The sequence below is a fragment of the Lathamus discolor genome, chromosome 2 (genome assembly GCF_037157495.1).
Source record: "Lathamus discolor isolate bLatDis1 chromosome 2, bLatDis1.hap1, whole genome shotgun sequence".
NCBI classification, from domain to species: Eukaryota; Metazoa; Chordata; class Aves; order Psittaciformes; family Psittacidae; genus Lathamus; species Lathamus discolor.
Window position 1 is genome coordinate 148,593,087 of NC_088885.1, and position 21,608 is coordinate 148,614,694.

Genomic DNA, 21,608 nt, shown 5'->3' on the forward strand with positions numbered 1-21,608 from the left:
CAAAGCAGCAGTGAAAGGAAGCATTCTCTGTGGAAACTTGAAAAAAGGTTTTACTCCTGTTTTATTCTTACAGGAGAACAAACTTTCTCTACACTAAAAAAGTATCCACAGACCATTTTTGAGAAACCTAAATGATTTTATTAAGCTTTGTGGATTTTACCTGTATGCACAATATGTGGAGCGCGCACGCTGTCACTGGATGATAAGCAGTGTACAAATCAAAGTGATGGAGTCTCTCAGTTGTGAGGAATTGGTACATTTAGCTCCCTGAAGACTTAATTTACTTCTCTTGGACACTTATGGAAGGATTTGCTCTGACAAATCCCTTGTGCAATGGATGCTACCCTGCCATCATGTCGAACAACCCCATGCTCTTCTCCTTTCCCATAGCTGAGCATTGCAAGCGGCTTGTGCTTGCTGCATCTCCAATGCTTTTGAGGGATGCTTCTCTGCCTGGTCACAGCAGCCCTCCGCCAAAGTAACTGCCAGGGCCAGGGCTACAGGAGCACTCAGGTGCACCCTGGTGCATTTCTGCGGTGAACCTCTGGCAGACTGAAAAGCCGAGATTGAAATCCAATTTGCTTCAGAGATAGATTTTGCTGGTGGCACCTGGTGGCACCTTCTGCAGTTCTGTCTTGCAGTTTTGGTGTTTGTTTGGTGATGTCAAAAACATAGAAATCATGGAAGATGGCCCAGTTTCCACGTCAAGCTTTATTAATGGCCATTCCTCCAGTTGCCCTCAGACTCCTGCTTTGCTTGAGCCATATTTTATCTTGGTACTACATTTCCACTTATACTCATCATATTTTAGCATTCTTTGGCACATGGAAGTTGTACATTTTCTGTGATTGCACCCAGCAATATTCCTTTTGGGCCTGGCCAGTAAGCTTAAGTTCCTTGCTCTGAATATAACTTTTAAAGGCATCAACTTCCCTTTCCAGTTTGCAGGAACTTTTCATCTTGTCCTGGGTTTACCAGGAGCCGTTTTGCTCCTTCTTAGTAACTGGTGCAAGCTCTGTGTTTTGACTTCCAGCCTGGGCAGAGAGCTGATAATACCGATTGTTTTTAATTGTTGCTAGGTAATGTTTATTCTGGCCAAGGACTCTGTGAGTCTCATGCTCTGCTGGGGACGAGGGAGGCCGGGAGGAAGCAGAGACAGGACACCTGACCCGAACTAGCCAAGGAGGTATTCCATACCACAGCACGTCATGCCCAGGATGTAACTTAGAGTGACCCGGAAGGGGTAGAGGGATGCAGGGTTGGAGGAGGTATCGGTCGGTGCTTGGCTGGGGGGAGTGGGGTGAGTTACTGGTCGGCTGGTGTTGAGGTGTTGTATTCTTTCCTCTTGTTATTTCCTTTAGCATTATTATTATTGGTGGTAGCAGTAGTGGTTTGTGTTATACTTTAGTTACTAAACTGTTCTTATCTCAACCCGTGGGAGTTGCATTCTTTTTGATTCTCCTCTCCATCCCTCCAGAAGCAGGGGGAGGGCAAGAAGGGGGGAGTGAGTGGACGAGGTTTGTGGTTGGGTTTAAACCACGACAGTTCTTTTTGGCGCCCAACGTGGGGCATGAAGGGTTGAGATAACGACGGAGATGATCAGATTAATAGTCTTCACAGTGCTGATTTATTGGCTCTCAAAGTTGTTTCTCTTGCTCTCAGCGCTTCAGAATGTAGTACATTACATAGAGCCGGTATTCCCTGTGTTCGTGTTTATCAAGTGTGGGGCTTGGGCTAAGGTTTTTGTTTCACTGTACTTTATGGCAATGGCTTGTAATACGGGTGGGCTCCAGCAGCAGGGAGAGATGGACGTGGCCGTGGACTTGTACCGGGCCGTCCCGCTGCTCTTCACCGCCCTGGCCCTTGTCCTCGCCTCTGTCTTCGTGAAGCTGCGGGGAGCCGAGGGGGAGCGGCCCCGGGAGCCGGCGGCGGCCGAAGCGGCCCGGGAGAGCGGCCCTGGGGACCAGGCGGCGGCGGGAGCGGGGCCCGAGCCCGGGAGGAAGGCGGCTGCTGAGCAGCGGGGGGAGGCGGCCGAGGAGCCGAGCCCCGCGGCCGAGCCCAGCCCCGTGGAGGAGCCGAGCCCAGCGGAGGAGCCGAGCCTCGTGGCGGCCGAGAGCGTCCCCCGGCAGCCGCCCGCAGAGCCGCAGGAGGATGCAGGAGCCCAGGCAGCGTTTCCCAGCAAGGCAGAGGAGGAAGAGCTGCACCCAGGAAGAGAGAAGCTGGTGGTGGGAGAGCCGGCAAGCACAGCAGCTGCACCAGCCCCAGGGACAAGTACAGCAGCATCGTTTGAGAGTTCTGAAGGGTCTGAATGGCCTGTGGGTACCCTTGGGACCTGCCTGCTGATTGTGATGGGGATCAGCATGTTGGCACACACACACAGTGTGTTCTACCCACGACCATTTTGTCTGATCTCAGAAGTCAAGCAGAGTCAGGTTTGCTTCTTGTCTGGGGTTAGACCACAATATGGGAGGACCAAGAGATCTTCCCCAGGGCTGGACAGCCATGAGTGGCAGTGTGTGTGGGACAGTACGAGGCAGTATCTAGTCCACTGGGCCCCTCCAGTGCTTTGGAAGCATTGGAGATGGAAGGCATCTGTATGGAGTCCCCACAACAAGCTGCAGAAATTGCTGAAGGGGACAGTGAATTATTTGGAGCCTGGTGGGCCATGACGCTTCAGGCCATCAGGGCAGAGATGCAACATACAGATGGGCCCGTGACCGAGGGGTGGACTTAACAATGGACACTATTGCCCAGGTTATTCATGACTGTGAAACATGTGCTGCAATTAAACAAGCCAAACGGTTAAAGCCTCTCTGGTATGGAGGACGATGGCTGAAGTACAAATATGGGGAGGCCTGGCAGATTGACTATATCACACTCCCACCAACCCGCCAAGGCAAGCGTCATGTCCTTACCATGGTGGAAGCAACCACCGGATGGCTTGAAACATACGCTGTGCCCCACACCACCGCCCGGAATACTATCCTGGGCCTTGAGAAACAGATTTTGTGGCGACATGGCACCCCAGAGAGAATTGAGTCAGACAATGGGACTCATTTCCGGAATAACCTTATAGACACTTGGGCCAAAGAGCATGGCATTGAGTGGGTATATCACATCCCTTACCATGCACCAGCCTCTGGGAAAATCGAACGGTACAATGGGCTGTTAAAAACCACACTGAGAGCAATGGGTGGGGGAACTTTCAAGCATTGGGATACACACTTACCAAAGGCCACCTGGTTGGTTAACACTAGAGGATCAGTCAATAGAGCTGGCCCAGCCCAGTCAGAACTTTTACATATGATAGAGGGGGACAAAGTTCCTGTGGTGCATATGAAGAATTTGCTGGGGAAGACAGTCTGGGTTATTCCTGCTTCAGGTAAAGGCAAACCCACTCGTGGGATTGCTTTTGCTCAGGGACCCGGATATACTTGGTGGGTAATGCAGGAAAACGGGGAAGTCCGATGTATACCTCAAGGGGATTTGATTTTAGGGGAAAACAGCCAATGAAGTTAATTGTGTGCTGTTGCCTGCTGTGTAATACTTTTAGAGACCATCAATTAGATGTTTTCAGGTTACCAGTGACTGGCCCTGACTTCCCTCCAACCGTCATCCCAACAAAGAATGAATTCTGATAGAACCAGACAAGTTCTGCAGTGAAGAATTATCACCAGCAGGCAACAATCCAACACTGCACACAGCTTTTCCTGCCCTGAAAAGACTGTTACAAAGGATGGAACCTGACATCATGGACCGAATGGACTCAGCAGCTTTATAAGGACTGGTCTATGCACTAAGAGTGTACTGAGATAAGACTGATGGTATACTGAAAAATGTGGGATCTGAGCATGATGTGAATGGTATGGAATAAGGGGTGGATACTGTCCTGGGTTTACCAGGAGCCGTTTTGCTCCTTCTTAGTAACTGGTGCAAGCTCTGTGTTTTGACTTCCAGCCTGGGCAGAGAGCTGATAATACCGATTGTTTTTAATTGTTGCTAGGTAATGTTTATTCTGGCCAAGGACTCTGTGAGTCTCATGCTCTGCTGGGGACGAGGGAGGCCGGGAGGAAGCAGAGACAGGACACCTGACCCGAACTAGCCAAGGAGGTATTCCATACCACAGCACGTCATGCCCAGGATGTAACTTAGAGTGACCCGGAAGGGGTAGAGGGATGCAGGGTTGGAGGAGGTATCGGTCGGTGCTTGGCTGGGGGGAGTGGGGTGAGTTACTGGTCGGCTGGTGTTGAGGTGTTGTATTCTTTCCTCTTGTTATTTCCTTTAGCATTATTATTATTGGTGGTAGCAGTAGTGGTTTGTGTTATACTTTAGTTACTAAACTGTTCTTATCTCAACCCGTGGGAGTTGCATTCTTTTTGATTCTCCTCTCCATCCCTCCAGAAGCAGGGGGAGGGCAAGAAGGGGGGAGTGAGTGGACGAGGTTTGTGGTTGGGTTTAAACCACGACACATCTATAACTAAATGCGCCTCAGATTTGCAGGTGATTTCAGATGTTTGAGCACTGATTGCTGTCAGGTTTGCTCAGTGCTTAGGGGCCTGCTTGATTAAGGTAGTTGGGCTGTGCACTTCCCCAGGTAAGTTTTTATTCCTGCAGCAATTTAGGCAAACAAATGCTCTGATGATAAGGGAACAAAATATGTGCTGAATGTTTCTCACTGCAACTTGAGGCCAACAAAAAACCTGGAAAACGTTGCATTTATACTAAATCCTTTGTGTTTCCATGCTAGCCCCCTGCTTTGCTTGTCGTTAGAGTTAATAGCACAAAATTCTCGAGCAGCATAGGTTGATTCTCTCTCTGAAATATGCGGCATATTTGTTTCCTTGGAAAAGCTGTGGTATGAAATCATGCCCAGGGAGAACTCCTCTTGAACTGATGTGATCAATAATTAGGGAAATAGCACGAAGCAACATACTAACAAAAGTGGAAATTTGTGTGGGATTTAGTGAATGTTTCAGCTCCCAAAATGGGGTGAAAGTTTATTTTCAAAATATAAAAAGACGTAATTGCAACATTAAAAAATGAAAACTTTCAGATACTCTGAAATGTTCAAAATGAAAGGGACCAATTAGTCTTCAAACAGAACCCCTTATTTCACTACTATATAATATGAAATCTGAACTACGTTGATTTCAGCAAGCAGGTAAGATCTGCGACAATGGAGTTGACATTTTCACCCTCAAATAAAGCCAAGTGACTCATCTGCAATGACTCTGGGTTTCTGATATAAATCAGGTTGGTCTCACTAATTCAAATGAAAAGTCCACAGGCTTTTATTTAATGACAATAGCCTCTTAAGCTCAGTTTGGTTCTACTGATTTCATGTCTTGTTTGTTTATTTATTTATTTAACTTTGGTTTTGTTTTTAGTTTAGGCACTCAAAGCCATTATTGCCCACTGCTATTCCAAGCACTGTCCAGTTTACCATTCAGGAAGAACTTCTGTGTATGTTTCCTCTGTTACTGTGGCTGTTTCACCAGACCTTGATTGGCAGCAAGAAAAGACGTGCTGACTCCAAGGGTCATTATTAAACGCTGGTTCAAGCCTTTAAAACCTTCAGAAACCTGTAAAAATTAAACTGCACACTCCAGTGCTCAGAGATTTCACTTACACTTCCCAAGCCCTTTTGGAATGATGAATCATGCAGCTTAAAGCCACACACTTTGTAAAGGGATGAAAGATAAGAAAACTGCGAAGATAAGCAAAAAGCAGCCAGTCCTTTCCCCAAGTGGAAGGATACAACTGTGCTTAATTGCCCACTTCAGTCCCTCAGGAAGGCAATTGCAGCACAGCTGGCTGCTTCCCACCCCTTCTCCAAAATCTTGGGTGGAAAGGGGCCTTCCATGCACAGCTCTGGTGCAGAAAATGGTGTTTCTGTTCCACATTGCTAAGAATGGATGCTCCCTTGAACCCTGCTTATGGGCAAAGGAGAGAAGTCCCATCTTATTCCCACAGCTTTCCTCTCTGCAGTGTATCAGCTCCTGCCTCGACTCCAGAGTATGGCAAAGCAGAAGTTGGAGCAGTAGGTCAGGTGTGAATTGGAGACTGTTAAATTTAGTCTTGTAATCAGGTTTGTTTTCAGCTTTCAAAACTCAGAACAGCCTCGGTGTCCTAGTGTAGGACTAGTGTTTGCGGATCCTGACATGGAGGCAAAGAGTTTGGTGGGTTGAGGCTAGCTGGCAACTAAGGAAGGTCTGCTGGCTATGGGAGGAAATAGGAGACCCTTTGTGGAGGGGAAAATGCTGAATGATGTTTGTAGAGATATTTCCTTTTGCTCCTCTCTTTAAAACCAGCTCCACAGATCACAACAGCTCTTTTTCCCTACTTACTGAAGAGCTGAAGTACCAGTAAAAGAGCAAATTGGGAAAGGGACAACCAGCACAGACCTGAACAACCAACACTGGCATTGCTGTTATAAGCACTAGGAGAAGTACTTTATCTTAGTTCAGCCGCTGTACTGCCTCCTGACTTGGGGCCATGGGGAGTTTTGCCATCCGTTTGCTAAGAAGCAAGAGTGCACCATGCATCCTTGCTGAGTGTCTTGACATGTTTTATCTCTGATGGCAACCAAACAGGGGTCATGCTTCTCTTGCCTGCATCTTGCCCTACAAACGCACCTCATTCCTGGATGATGATGGGAGGTTCCTGGTAAGAAGTTGTGGTTAAAACTGAGTTGAACTGGAGGAATAAGGAAGCCCTAATGAAGCTATAGAGCCACTTTAGCCAGGCATGATCTGAAAAATGGACTCACCAATCTTTAGCTGGACTGGCTATTTTTAAGCTGGATCAATTCCCTGATCCAGTATAGGAAGAATTGTGAGGCAGAAAAGCCCCACACTAGCTGGGGTTGATCCTGGGTTTAAGCATCTCTATAACTCAGCTTGAGCACAGCTTGAGGAGAAACCCTTGTTCAGGCCTGCTCATGGATTTGTTGTTGGAAAAGGGTGAGAACTAACTAAACAAATGACAAAAGCTGTTGTAATGTATGTGCCACTGATACAGTGGGTATCCTCACCAAGTAAGTTTATGCAAATGCTTTTATGTTTATCTTAATTCACTGGAAAACTGCTTTTCATCTGGAACCTGTAATTTATGAGAAGCTTTTATCTTTGGTCTTCTCACAGGCAGAAGAATAAGGCATGGGAAGTCATAAGGTTAAAAACTTATCTCAAATTTTCTTTTTTTTGCCTCTTGTCATGGTTTGAAAAAAATGGCCAAATGTTCAGCATAAACAAAATTAGGTGAAACATAAAATCAATGTTTTCTCTTGTTTGTTTTCAATAAAAGGAAAGTCAGAATATAATGATTTTGCTTGGAAATCAAAGCTCCCTCACAACAGCTCCCTGAGTTAAATTTGAGTCCAGCACAGAAAAAGGCTTGAAGATACACTGATTGCTTTGCTTTACTTTTTCAGAAAGGGGCTCTTTGCTGGCATGAAGCTGAAGAAGAAGAAGAAAAAAGGCGAGAAAGGGTTGACTATTGCAAACAAAGATGCACTGGGTAAGGCCTCATCAATCAATATTGCAACTGGGAAGAGCAGGTTGGGGATTATATTGTATCTAATTTCATGTGAACTCATTTGAATTATGTTTTAGGGCTTAGGACTGATAAAAAGGGCAGTAAACTCTTTGGCACTCCTGAGTAAACAGAGAGCTAATTCTTTTTGCATTAGATGTTTCCTTAAGTAAACCTTCAGATTCTGTGAGTTCAGAGCGCTGTATTTGGTAAAGCAGAAATGTTGGTCTGACTCTAACCATAGAGAGATTACATGCTTTTGAAAGGTTTTTTTCTGCTTTAGAGATAAATAATTCATTAATTAAATGGGGGAAGTTTAGGTTAGATACAAAGAAGAAGTTCTTTACTGTGAGGATGGTGAAGCACTGGAATGGGCTGCCCAAAGAAGTGGTGAATGCTCCATCCCTGTCAGTGTTCAAGGCCAGGTTGCACAGAGCCTCGGGTGACATGGTCTGGTGTGAGGTGTCCCTGCCCATGGCTGGGAGGAGGTGGAACCTGATAATCTTAAGGTGCTTTCCAACCCAACCCCTTCTGTGATTCTATGATTACAGGTGTATAATTTCTCCAAAAGATTTGCTTCTTCTAGAAAACGTAAGAACACAACCTGAGTATGCTCTGATGGCTGGATGGGCTGTCTCAGTAAAACTGTGACCTTTATTTAATAGCAATTCTCCTCTTAAATGTAGAGGAGCTATTTCATTTTAATTTTTAACTTTAATAATAATATTTTATTTTTAATTAATGTGGGCACATCCATAAGACACGAAGAGTCTCCTATTTCTTTCCCTAACAGACCATTACTTTTCAAGCTAAGGACACATCTCCTGCACATCCTACCACTGTCATTCTCCTCCTATCACCACAGTCCTGCCATTCAGCAAAACTGGTAGTTCAGCCACAATAAAGTCTTTACCTTTTGTAGTTCTATTTTGATGGATTTTAAAAACATGGGCGATTGTGTGTTTAGCGCAGCCCGTGAATTACAGTATTGTAGTAACCCAGCCATGTGTGTCTTGACTCATTCTTGGGCAGAAACAGGAATACATATTTGTGCCATGAACATTATTTAGCTAAGAGCAATGGTCCTTACAGCAAGGGGTTTGGGCTTTTGGAACAGAAGAAACTAAAGTCCATTGAACTTCTTACTAATCACAGATATGTTGGAGTTCATTTATCTTCTGCTCCATGAAATATACCATGCTCTACAAAATAGACCATACTATAGTTTGTTTCAAGTTTTCCATGTAAGCATTCAGATCTCTATTTCATATGATTCTGTTTGAATCCGTGGATAAATTGGAGTCCTTCTGCTGCGTCTTCATCTATTTTATTAGTGTCTTTGCTGCTGATGTTTGCAACTAGCAAAAATACAGCAAACACGAGTTGTCTTTTGTCTTCACTGGGATTTGGGCTTAGGAGATCTACTGGGGGGATGTGTATTAGGGGAATGTTGTCATTGAACCCTTCGCATTTTCTGTCCCTGGATTCATACAGGGGAATAATTCCTGCTGGTTAGTTACGCACAAACATATATGGTTATTGAGGGGAAAAAAAGGATAGTGATTGAGATAGTAAAGAGTCAGGGAAATGGAGATGTAAAGGGAAAAAAGCACGGCAGAGTTTACATCTCAACAGAAACATCACGGAACTCACATGCTGATGCCTGTCCAGCAGCTGCTGGGAAGTTCCATCTGATTTGTCCTCAAAGCAAACAAAACAGACTACTATAAGCCCATAATCAAACAGCATGCACTAGAGTAAACAGGCTATCGAGGGTAGTCGTGAGAACTTGATGCTACACATGCAAAACTATAGGCAGATGCCTTTGCCTCAAGGGCTGAAAATTACGCAATGCCTATATGGATACAGAGACAAATTCAACTTCCCTATGTTCCATGGAGGTTGGAGAAGAGCCACTGGGGCAGTTGAGGAGCATATATGTTGCGTGAGATTGTTCTTGGGGTAACCTTCATGGAGCTGGTTCATGCCTGGCTGCCTCGCGACACAGGCAAAGGCTGTGTCTGTCTGTACCTGTCTGGTGATTTTCCTCAGAGTAGGGGCTTGTGGAAGCCCACTGAAAAGGAATGTTCAGGCCTGGTAAGAGCTGTCCAAATGAGTTTTACTGTACATGGATGGTCCTTTGCTATCATCACCAGTTTCTAAACACCCCTCAAGTGACCATACCTTTGCAAAGAGACAAGGAAACACCACAACCCTTAGTTTAATTTCATAGTGGGAGCACAGGCCCATAAAATGCTTGCAGAAAATGCACTCGTATGTGTTTCCTTTCATTTGATGCAAGGCTACTGTAGGGTATTGTTGGGCAATTTATCTTTACTGTTGCAGGTAGAACTTGGCAGCTTCTAGGCCAGAAATAACTGATGCACAATACAAACCACTACTGTATCAGTATTTGTGATACCCAAATAATTAAATCTTCGGTTCATGCTGATGAATTCACTGCTGTGCTTCAAGTTAGGTTTTCCCTAGTAGAAATCAGAGGTGGTTTTGATTTCTTGATTGTTTTCTTCATCAGGTGATCATGATGAAAGTGTAAATCTTCAACATGGCACTCTTGGAAGACAAGAAGAGAGAGAGGAAGACCTAATGAACAGTGATGTCTTGTCCAATGTTTTTGGATCCCTAAGCCCAAAGAGGAAAAGGTGATCCCTTGTGTACCTTGGAAGTCTCATGGACTTGGAAGTCTCATGGGAAAGTGTACTAGGCGGTAAAGGGGCTCAAGATAGTTGGTTAGCATTCAAGGACCGCTTCTTCCAAGCTCAGGATCGGAGCGTCCCAATAAGTAGGAAGTCAAGTAAGGGATCTAGGAGACCGGCGTGGTTAAACAAGGAGCTGCTGGGCAAACTCAAGTGGAAAAGGAGAATCTATGGATTATGGAAGGAGGGGCTGGCCGCTTGGGAGGAATATAGGACAGTTGTTAGAGGATGTAGGGAGGCAATTAGGACAGCTAAGGCCTCCTTGGAACTCAATCTTGCTAGTCGGGTTAAAGACAATAGAAAGGGCTTCTTCAAATACATAGCAAATAAAACTAAAACAAGAGGCAATATAGGCCCACTGCTGAACGAAGTGGGTACCCTGGAGACAGAGGATATAAAGAAGGCAGAGGTGCTGAATGCCTTCTTTGCCTCTGTCTTTACTCCTGCAGACTCTCCCCGAGGGCCCCGGATTTCTATAGCCCCAGAAGGAGTCAGGACAAAGGAGGAGTTTGCTTTGGTAGATGAGGATTGGGTTAGGGATCAGCTATGCAAACTGGACATCTGTAAATCGATGGGTCCGGATGGAATGCACCCACGGGTGCTGAGGGAGCTGGCGGAGGTCATTGCTAGGCCACTTTCCATCATCTTTGGTAAGTCGTGGGAAACGGGCGAGGTGCCTGAGGATTGGCAGATGGCAAAGGTCACACCAATCTATAAGAAGGGCAAGAAGGAGGACCCGGGTAATTATAGACCGGTCAGCCTTACCTCCATCCCTGGAAAGATGATGGAACAACTTATTCTTGACTCCATCACTAGGCATATCAAGGATGAGGGCGTCATTAAGAACAGCCAACATGGTTTTATGAGGGGGAAGTCATGTATGACCAACCTTATAGCCTTCTATGAGGAAGTGACTAGGTGGAGGGATGATGGTAGAGCGGTAGATGTAGTTTTTCTTGATTTCAGTAAGGCATTTGATACTGTCTCCCACAGCATCCTCATAGATAAGCTAAGGAAGTGTGGGCTTGACGATCAAGTAGTGAGGTGGATCGAGAACTGGTTGAAAGGAAGAAGGCAGAGAGTTGTGGTCAATGGCGCAGAATCTAGCTGGAGGTCTGTGACTAGTGGAGTTCCCCAGGGGTCGGTGCTGGGACCGGTGCTGTTTAATATTTTCATCAATGACCTGGATGAGGGAACTGAGTGCACCCTCAGCAAGTTTGCTGATGACACAAAACTGGGAGGAGTGGCTGACACACCAGAGGACTGTGCTGCCATTCAGCGAGACCTGGACAGGCTGGAGAGTTGGGCGGGGAGAAACTTGATGAAATTTAACAAGGGCAAGTGTAGAGTCTTGCATCTGGGGAAGAACAACCCCATGTACCAGTACAGGTTGGGGGTTGACCTGCTGGAAAGTAGCGAAGGGGAAAGGGACCTGGGGGTCCTGGTGGATAGGAGGATGACCATGAGCCAGCAATGTGCTCTTGCGGCCAAGAAGGCAAATGGCATCTTAGGGTGCATTAGAAAGGGAGTGGTTAGTAGGTCAAGAGAGGTTCTCCTCCCCCTCTACTCAGCCTTGGTGAGGCCGCATCTGGAATATTGCGTCCAGTTCTGGGCCCCTCTGTTCAAGAAGGACAGGGAATTGCTTGAAGGAGTCCAGCGCAGAGCCACAAAGATGATTAAGGGAGTGGAACATCTCCCTTATGAGGAGAGGCTGAGGGAGCTGGGTCTCTTTAGCTTGGAGAAGAGGAGACTGAGGGGTGACCTCATCAATGTTTACAAATATGTAAAGGGTAGGTGTCAGGATGATGGAGCTAGGCTTTTTTCAGTGATATCCAGTGATAGGACAAGGGGCAATGGGTGTAAACTGGAACATAGGAAGTTCCACGTTAACATCAGGAAGAACTTCTTTACTGTAAGAGTGACAGAGCACTGGAACAGGTTGCCCAGGGGGGTTGTGGAGTCTCCTACACTGGAGATATTCAAGGCCCGCCTGGACAAGTTCCTGTGTGATGTACTGTAGGTTACCCTGCTCTTGCAGGGGGGTTGGACTAGATGATCTTTTTAGGTCCCTTCCAACCCTTGGGATTCTGTGATTCTGTGATACCTTACCTAACATCCTCCTAAACACCATTTTCATCCTTCTTAGGGATGACATTGCCCTAGGATAATACATCTGCTGACAGAAAATCCGTTTGCTTGACAGCACTGTTCCCTTCACTCCTGCTCTCTTACATGACAGAGTGGGATGTACTTGTCAGCAAAATAGAATCGGTTCAAGACAAATTATTACCATATGCTATCCAGTGCAGGGAGAGATTGAAATGGATGCTGAGAGTGCTTCAACCATGCTAATGAACTCTGCTAAGTTCATTAAGGGGACAGCAATCTCTATACCCAAGAGCTTGTGTAGTTGCTCTTTTCGTACAGGGAAGGAATGGAGTCAAGTTTAATAGGATCAGCAGGTGAAATCCTTCCCATGTATGGCAGGTAGCTGCACTGGTCTGCAGATGCAGAACATTTTCCTATTACCAAGTATACAAGAAACACAGAGATGATCTCTGCTGATGAAATCAAGCATAACATTTCCCAGCAAAGCTACCTACCATCAACAATGTTTGTTTAGTTACGAAAAGTCCTACCACCACATGTCCAAGTACCAGCTCTTGCCTAGAAGTGCCTAATGACTTGTTCTGTCATTTAAACAGGGCAAAGCTGACAGCCAGGATTCATGAAGAGGAGATGAAATCCCAGAACTACCAGGTGAGCAGGGTGACGGCCCTTATGTGCCTGTGACATCCCCAGGGCAGGCTGGACCTGAGCCCTGGAGTTTGAGTGGTGTCCTTGTGTGTCACAGATTGCCATCACCATCATTGAGGCCAGGCAGCTGGTGGGTGAGAACATTGACCCTGTGGTGATCATCGAGATAGGTGATGAGAAGAAGCAAACAACAGTAAAGGAAGGCACAAATGCCCCTTTCTACAATGAGGTAGGCACTTTCTTTTGGAGAAGTCACTTTCTTCAATGGCTCTAGGTGGCCTCCACCACTGGTAGCTCAAAATGCGATGAACTAAGTTTGTGGCACCTTAGTGTCTGAGGAGGGAGGTCCATCCAGGAGCTGTTCGAATTTCAAGCTCAGCCAAGAACCAGCAATAGCTCCCTTGGGTTTAGCTTTATTTGCTCTTTCTCTTCTCAAGCACTGTCCATCCCCTTCCCAGCACCGTCCACTGCATCCTGTCCTACTACCACTTCCTCTGCATTTTTTCAATTGATCCATTTGGGAGCTTTGTCTAAACTTCCCCATCCCCCCACAAACCTCTTTTTTTCTACCATTTCACTGTTTCAGTCTTTCTTTGACATGTGTTAGTCCCAGCTGGTGACAAATGAGACCAATACAGTTGCCCAAATCAACCTCTGTATTTTCTTCCGCTTTCAGTGCCTTTTGGCAATACTCTGATGCAGGATGAGGGCCACAGGCATTTGTGAAGGGCAGTGCTGTGCAGCCATGCAGGGAGGAGAGTAGAAAACAGATCTGGGCCACAGTAGACATGATCCAGGGAGCAAGGAAAGGGTTTTGCTGTGTCCATCACTGCCTCCACAGTACATCAAGTGTCTCACCAGGGTTCTGTGCAGTAGCCCCAAAAGCTAAACCATGCTGCTGACTGCTCTGGCTACCAGCACAAGGACAATGCTGATCTGCTGTCCCCTTTCCCCACAGTACTTTGTGTTTGATTTCGTTGGACCGCAGGTGTTCCTGTTCGACAAAATAATCAACATCTCTGTAAGTACCTCAGAAAGCTTAGCACAGTAAGTAAAGGTCATTGTTGTCTGCATGAGAAAGAGGAGGAAAAGCAGCTGGCAATGATTTGTAGAAACATTACCCTAAAGGAACATTAAGTGTGCATTTTCAGGGGCATTCATTGCTGGGTTGGCAGTCTGCAAGTTAGAATGTGAAAATTCAGCTCAGTTAACCCTTGCCAGCACTGCCTTCATCCCTCTAATTTGCAAACTGCCACTTATTTCAAATGATTGAGTTGAAACGTGTGGCTTGTCTCAGTTCCTCAGATAACAACTGTTTCTGACTGAACTGCCCAGGTGCCTTATCCTCAGCAGCGGCTCTTGGGCTGACTGGCTATAAGCATGGAGAGTGGGCTCCATGTGGTCAGTGCTGTATCCCACTGCTCACTGTAAGTAAAGTCCTGGTGAAGCTACGTGACATCTCAGTCCAGATGGGAGACATACATTCTCTTGGACTTGGGGCATTAGATAATGATTTGTAGTTTGGAAGGCCAAGTCTATGGAGCCATGCTAGTTATCTCACCTGAGGCTCATCACCACATTTAGCAAAGCTGCTAAGGAATTAAGGAAGATGTCAAGAGATTCTGGAGAGTGCTGTATCTTTATTATTTGGAAATATCACAAGCGGAGTCGTTTTCTTTGCATTTCTACTGCCAGAAGTCCCACCACTTGGCCAGAGAAATGAGCAGTGAGTTTTGCCCCAGGAAAGGTTCTTTTTCCCTGAAGTACTTTGTACATTTCAAAAGAGTACACCAGGAAGGGGTCTACGCTGGTTGTGCTTGAAAGAGACAGGCAGTGGTCTGGAACTATAGCAAAGCTCTGCGCAAAACCTCTTAGGGATGTTCACTGTGTACCTGCTTTGCTGAAGCACTAAGAAAGTGACTTTCCCCAGCTACAGAAATAAAACCTGTTCATTTACACATGGCCAGCTGAACAACGTGAATTCATACCTGCATAAGGTGTCTGCAGATCTGACATTCAGTTATTCCCTAAGGGAGAGTTTACTATAGGCTGATAATGGCACATCTTTTGCATGAGAGTGGGCGTCATCTCGCTGTTATGACTTGTATCACAGAGTATGGCCCTGTATGTGTTTGTGACATGGTTTGTATCAGCACAGTACTGAGGAGACAGCTCTTGTGAGCTACTGTTGCCTGGGGATGTACAGTTATATTTCTCCAAGATACGGCCAGTCTTTCCAATCTCAGATTCATTTGACAAGGATTCCAAATATCCACTGGTGGTGGGAGCAGTGCCAGGTTCCTGAGCATGATGGGGGTGTGGGGAAATGTATTATAATTACCTGCTGTAAATCTGCACAGCTTCATCAGGCTCAGTAAATGTATTTGATTTACAGCTGGTGAAGGTGTAACACTAAGAAATTGAAAGTCATCCAGCCAAAAACTACTTTAAAAACCCCAACAAACTAACCTAGCACAATGCTTATGTGTGCTACTTCAAACAGAGGCTCATTACTTTGCAACTTAGTTTTGGAGAATGCAATATATCAGGAGAATAGAAATTAATAGAGAAAATATTTGTGTGTTTAGAGTGGAGAAAACTCTGAGGGGTGGGAAGTTTCCCAGCGCTTGCTTAACAATCTCACCTAAAGAGAAACAAAGATTGGCAGCCTCCATTACCAGCAATTGCTCATGCACCGAATTTGCTTAATCTGTGAAAATGAGCTCACCTGCATGTGGAAGCTCAAGGAAAACAAAATAGATTAGTGCTGTTGTCCGTTAGGGCAGCAGTTAGTCGAGCTGCATCCAAACCCTGCATTTGAGGGGAAAATGAGATTTTCAGTTTCTCAGCACCTGTTAATATTTTTCTTCATTTGTATCTTCCACTTCATTCCAGCATCTTGTAGTAATGCCGTATTAAAACTGCGGCGATGCCCTTTTCATGCTAAACCTGTATCTCCAGTACTGAAATACTCCCCAGTTTCACACTCTGTGAGCTTGTCCTCGTTAAGAAAACCTGAAGAAAACACTGCTCATCTATAGAGTCAATCAAGTGTGAAAAGACACAAACCTTTAATTAGATACAATGTAGAGGTGATGCTCCCTCTCTAAGAAGACAAGAGGTGTTTGCTATAAGCTTCATGCTCACCTGCTTTGTTAAATTAGAGAAAATATGATTGAAAAATTTACCAGGAAAGATGCAGAGCATTTAATAGAAGCTGTGAGTTATTTCCTCTGTGGTTAAAAGCAATGTGTACTACAGGGAATGGAAACCCTCACTGTTTCAGTGGGAACAGGGAGCATTTACCCAAGGGCACCACATTCTAATCCAGCCTCACCGGAGCGAGGATCTGGCGCTATGATGGGACCTGGCGTCATTAGAGATTGAGGAAAAACAGCACCAGTGAATTGGCTTCACACTGACTGCTCTCCCATATGAATGTTGCTTAATTTTTAAGCTTTATTAGTAAAGTAAATAAAACTGCTCCTTTGCCCACTCTTGATTTCTAAGCCCTAGAAACTCTTCCCATGTTGAAGTGAGGAATCACCAAGGTCAACTGAGTGTGTTCCCTAAATCACAGGGGCACAGTGGCCCCAGGCTTTTGATGGGGAATGACGTTATGTTGCAATGAGAAATCTGAGTTTTCTGGTAGAGCTTAATGAAGGTGTCAGTGATCTTTACGACCTGGTAATCTTAAAGGTCTTTCCCAACCTAGCTGATTCTATAGAATCAAATAATAGAATAGAATAGAATAGAACCTATGATTCTGTGTATGTCTCCTCATCTTGAAAAATGCACACAATGAAGTCACATGAAAAATCCAGTGCAAAACCATGGAAGTCTTGTATCCCCAGGAAAGATGCATAGGTCCAAAGCCAGGGTATGATGTCTTCCAGACTCCTGAAACACCCTCAGAAGCTTGGTTGTTCAGCTCCAGCATTTAGATATACCTTCTGTGGATGTGAGTCCCATGGGCTTAGTTTCGTTTTGCAGTTAAGCAAGGTGTTAGAGACAATTCAGCCTGCTTTCAGGAGCTTTTCCACAACCAAGAAACAGGTTTCAACCTTTTAAGCTATTCTGAAACCAGATCAGATGTATTTGTTGATTTATTGAGTCTTTTCATAGATTCATAGATTCATAGCCAGTCTTTTCCTTAGAAGGTGTTGCTAGACTCTGCGTTGTCTGTAAAGTGAAGCACATGCATGTATTTGAAAACCAGGCACAGAAGTAATTAGATCCAGGAATCATGACATAGGAAAATTATTAATTAAATTTGAATTAAATTAAATTAAATTAAATTCATTACTTGGCAGGAAGGATAAGGAGACAGGCTCGCTAGGGCCTGCTTGCTTTCTCATTTACATCTATGTTCTTTGATTTCATTAATATTGTGGGGGATAAATCAGAATGAAGTCTTTTATGTGCACATTGAAATTGCAAAGAAACACTCGGTTCTTTCTCCTCTGGGTGTGCTCTGTTCTTATGGCAATTCAGCTATTGCACAGAAAGCGATATGATTTCTGCAGCCTAGTGTGAAACCATTTATGCCCCACGTGCTTATATTAATTATGATTTATTTATAACTGCCAGGATAAGTAATATAACTGTGTCTGCTCTGAAGACACATCCATCTGATTCCTGCTGTATATAATCCTGGGACCTGGAATGAACCTGTCTGATTCCACCTGGATGCAACTATGTTGGTTTCTAAATTAGCATAATATTGGGTAAAGAATAGATTTGAGATGCTTGCTGTATCTTCTGTGGCTATGTACACCCAGGTTTGGATGGTGCTGGATGTTGCTGCTTGTTACCTCTGAACCCAATGGGACCTTTGGATTGCTCTTTCTTATGCTGACTGGGAAGAAAGAGAGTGACCTTCTTTAACCAGACTTTTCCTAACAGGTTGTGCACAATAAACTGATCGGGAGCACGCTGATAGGCTCCTTCAAAGTAGATGTGGGGACGGTGTATGGTCAGCCAGGTAAGTGGTGCATTTTTTGCCCTTTTTGTCGTTAAATGAGAGGTGAGGCAGGGAAGAAGAGGAGAGGGAGGTGTGCTGCTTTTCCACTTAGATGATTGTGGTTTATGCCAATGGATAACTTAGCAAGGTTTTTGGAAGGGTTGTTTTCCTGTTTGAGTACCAGGGTATCAGCCAGATTTTTGGCAAAATGTTCAACAGTGAAAACACCTTGACAAGTGGGAAGCACTTATGAAGGATGGCTTTTCTTTAGGGGGTCAGAGTGGGCAGCTGAGTGTTCTAGAAAACCTAATTCCATTCATTCATTACAGAGCATCCAAAGCTCTGCTACACATGTTGCTGTGGAAGGGGTGGAGCGAATGAGAGCTGGATTGAGTGTGGAAGGAACGGTTAGGAGAGCATGAGACGAGAAGAGGAGCAATGAGAGAGAGAAGATGATAAAAAGGTGACCATGATCCATTTTCAGAACTGTCTGGTGCCTGAAATTTGAAGCTAAGAAAAGGTCACCTACCCTGGTTTTGGCCTTTTTTTTTTACAGCCATCCAAAACCCATTCATCTTTCTCTCTTTCACAATTGCTCAGGGACCTTGTATCTTCTCAGTCCTGGGGAACGAACATATTTAGGCCACTTGTTGTAGATGTCACACAGTTATGCAAAAGGTAGAGTCATTCAGGCCACCCTCTCTTCAGGGTCCTGCAAGAGTCAGTAGAGAGAAATGGCTTGACTGAAGTGAGCAGTCTGCTTCTTCCTTTGGTGGCTGTCCACCCTGCTTCCTCCCTTTCTCAGCTGGCTGCCAATGTTATGCCTGGCCACAGGTCCCAGCAATGGCTTTGCTGACAGAGTTCTGAGACCTTCAATCAGTTCTCATCAAAAAGTTGGCCTTTACTCATAAAGCCTTAATTCAGCTGCTGAAATCTCACCCAACCTTCCACTGGTCTTTAGTCACTGATGTCGATAACCATTGATGAAAGTGAGCTTGTTCCTGACTTTTTTGGTCACACAACAGTTTGAACCCTCTAGATGTGCCTGGTAAAAAAGTGTGCTTCAGCTTGATCCTTCTGAAAGCACAGACGTTTGCAGTGCCCTTCCTGGGAGTGGAGAGGAGAAGTATTTGCAATTTTGGCATTCTCTATTTGAGTGTTTAAGTTTGTCCATCATACAGGTCATCAGTTTTGTGACAAGTGGGCACTTCTCACAGACCCTGCTGACATTAGGACAGGAGCCAAGGGGTACCTGAAGTGTGACATCAGTGTGACTGGGAAAGGTGATGCAATACAAGCTACGCAGAAAACAGCTGATACTGAGGAGCAGATTGAAAAGTATGGCAATATTTTCTTTTTTACTGCTTTCTTCTTTACTAAACGTTCATTGCTCATTGCAGGGGGATTGGACTAGATGACCTTTGAAAGTCTCTTCCAACCCAAACTATTCTAATTCAATAGGAGTCCTCTACCCTGCTTTTAGTCCTTTCCTCATTAACTTAGGGTTACTAGCAGGGTAGCATTGTATACCTGGATGTTCTGATGTACTCAATGAGAGTTTTTGTAATCCTCTCAACTAAAATGAAGGACATGTTAGGGTCACATCTCTGCAGCTGATAGGGCTGACCAGGCTCAGTGGATAAGTGCCAGGTTACCCCTGACAGAAGGTTCCTTTATCTGAAACCAGTCAAATATTTCTGAAATATTTCTGAAGAGCAGTGAAGAAAAAGAAAATAAAAAATGAGGAAAACTATTCCTTCTCCTCTGTCAGATGTGTGTGCATGGATTCTTTCCGTATCCTTAGATACACTCAAGTGTATTAGCATTCTCTTTGTAAAACACAGAAGTTTAAGGTTGTAAAGTATGCTGCCAGCATACTTTAAATTTTACAGGAGCGATGTTTCTGGTCAGTACTGACTTACCGGACCATGTTCATGGAGTGTCACCAAGAGGATGGAGGGCTGCAGCATGTGGTCTACAAGGAAAGGTGTGAGTGGGGTCATGGTCGTGGTTTCTCGAGCCTTAAGAAGCGGTTCTGGGGTATTCTGTATGAAGAGGGCAGAGCCAGACTCTGTTCAGAGGAACACAGCAGAAAGATGAGAGGCATTGGATGCAGGTTAGAACAAAGGAATTTCAGAGCAGAACTTTATTTATTTTTACCATGAATGTGGTCAAATGTGACAGGGGCCCAGAGAGAGCGGGGAATCTCCATCCTTGGAGATATTCAGAATTTACTGGACAAGCTCCTGAGGAACCTGGTCTAACTGGGCCTGGTTCTAGATCACAGGCAAGTTTGCTGAGTGATGTTGTATCATTTTCTCACGGTAACCAGAAAACGTTTAGTGTAGATGCAGAAACAAATTCATGCACCTTTTTGTATCTTCTTGGGATGCAAGCTAACTTGAGATAACAATTGTTTTAGAAAAAAGATCACTTCACTGTCTTAGTTTTCAATGTTCAGGAAATGGCTTCTTTATTCTTTCAGGAACCTCTTGATCCCCAAAGGTTTTCCATCTGAAAGAGCATGGGCCAGATTTTATGTGAGAATCTACAAAGCAGAAGGACTTCCGAAGATGAACTCTAGCATCATGGCCAATGTCACCAAAGCATTCATAGGAGACAGTAAGGACCTTGTGGATCCCTATGTGGTGGTCATGTTTGCAGGTCAAATGGTAATTGGGATCTTCTTGATCGCAAATGCAGATTTTCTTTCCCATTAGCTGTGCTACAGCAGGTGATTATGCTGATGTCCTTTAACTTGTAGTTTCATGAATTAAGTAATACACATATTTCTGACATCAGAAAGAAATTTGTCAGTTCTTAAATTATGCAGGAACAAAGCAATGGAAACACTTACTGCTAGTTCATCTGGTATCAGCCTCACAGCAGTAGGTGAGATTAAGGCAGCAGGAGGGGAAAGAGAATTCTATAGATCTGTTACTTAAACATCAGGTTACAAGACAGCAGATTACCTAGCGTGGTATTAGGTAAGTGGTTCTGGTCTACCTAGAGTGAAAAAAGGAAGCAGTAAAAGAAAAAAAAGTATAGTTCAGTCTGGATTTTAGGGTAGTGTATTGATTTCTGAATTATTCTGCTGTAATTCAGGACTCTTGCAGCTTTTCTGTGGGTAGCAGAAGAGGAAGCATTTGATTAGTCTCTGTTTCAGCGTTGCCTGGCTTCTTTGCTCCCGGAGGTCCTTCAATATCAAACATGGTGCTCCAGATTGCTGCTGAGAGGGGCCTTCTGACTTTGATGGAAAAGGAGCACAGAGGAGCTCCAGAGGCCTGGTTCCTCTGGGCTACATCCATTAAACACCATGCCAGGGAGCTTGTCTTGATTCTTGGTGTAAATAAGAAAGGAATCAAACTGGAAACAACTTTAAGCCAGCAATACTTTCTGTGTGTAAGGAAGTCTAAAGAAGAACTCCAGTTAGTCTTTTACAGATGTTTCAGGCATGAGAACAAGGCACTTGGTGCTGAAAACGTGTTTTGTTGTAAATCCAAATTGCAGAATATTACATCTCCAACTAGTATGTGTTAAAAAGGTCAGACACATGCAGCTACCTTAGGTTTAATAGTGGGCTGAAGAAGACACAAAAATAAGTAGCTAACATGGGTTTGCACCCTGGTGTGTAAAAT

The 21,608-nt window shown here is 44.7% G+C and overlaps 1 protein-coding gene across 1 annotated transcript in view; it reads left to right on the top strand.

Moving 5' to 3' along the window:
* The first annotated feature begins 353 nt into the window (after positions 1 to 353).
* FER1L6 (fer-1 like family member 6) overlaps positions 354 to 21,608 on the top strand; it is a 65,383-nt gene continuing 44,128 nt past the window's right edge. The window contains exons 1-9 of the mRNA XM_065669156.1: positions 354 to 478; positions 7,433 to 7,518; positions 10,070 to 10,196; positions 12,956 to 13,010; positions 13,105 to 13,236; positions 13,966 to 14,028; positions 17,913 to 17,991; positions 19,152 to 19,308; positions 20,456 to 20,642. Of these exons, the coding sequence (XP_065525228.1) occupies positions 354 to 478; positions 7,433 to 7,518; positions 10,070 to 10,196; positions 12,956 to 13,010; positions 13,105 to 13,236; positions 13,966 to 14,028; positions 17,913 to 17,991; positions 19,152 to 19,308; positions 20,456 to 20,642 (1,011 nt within the window). The remainder of the gene's footprint in view (positions 479 to 7,432; positions 7,519 to 10,069; positions 10,197 to 12,955; positions 13,011 to 13,104; positions 13,237 to 13,965; positions 14,029 to 17,912; positions 17,992 to 19,151; positions 19,309 to 20,455; positions 20,643 to 21,608) is intronic.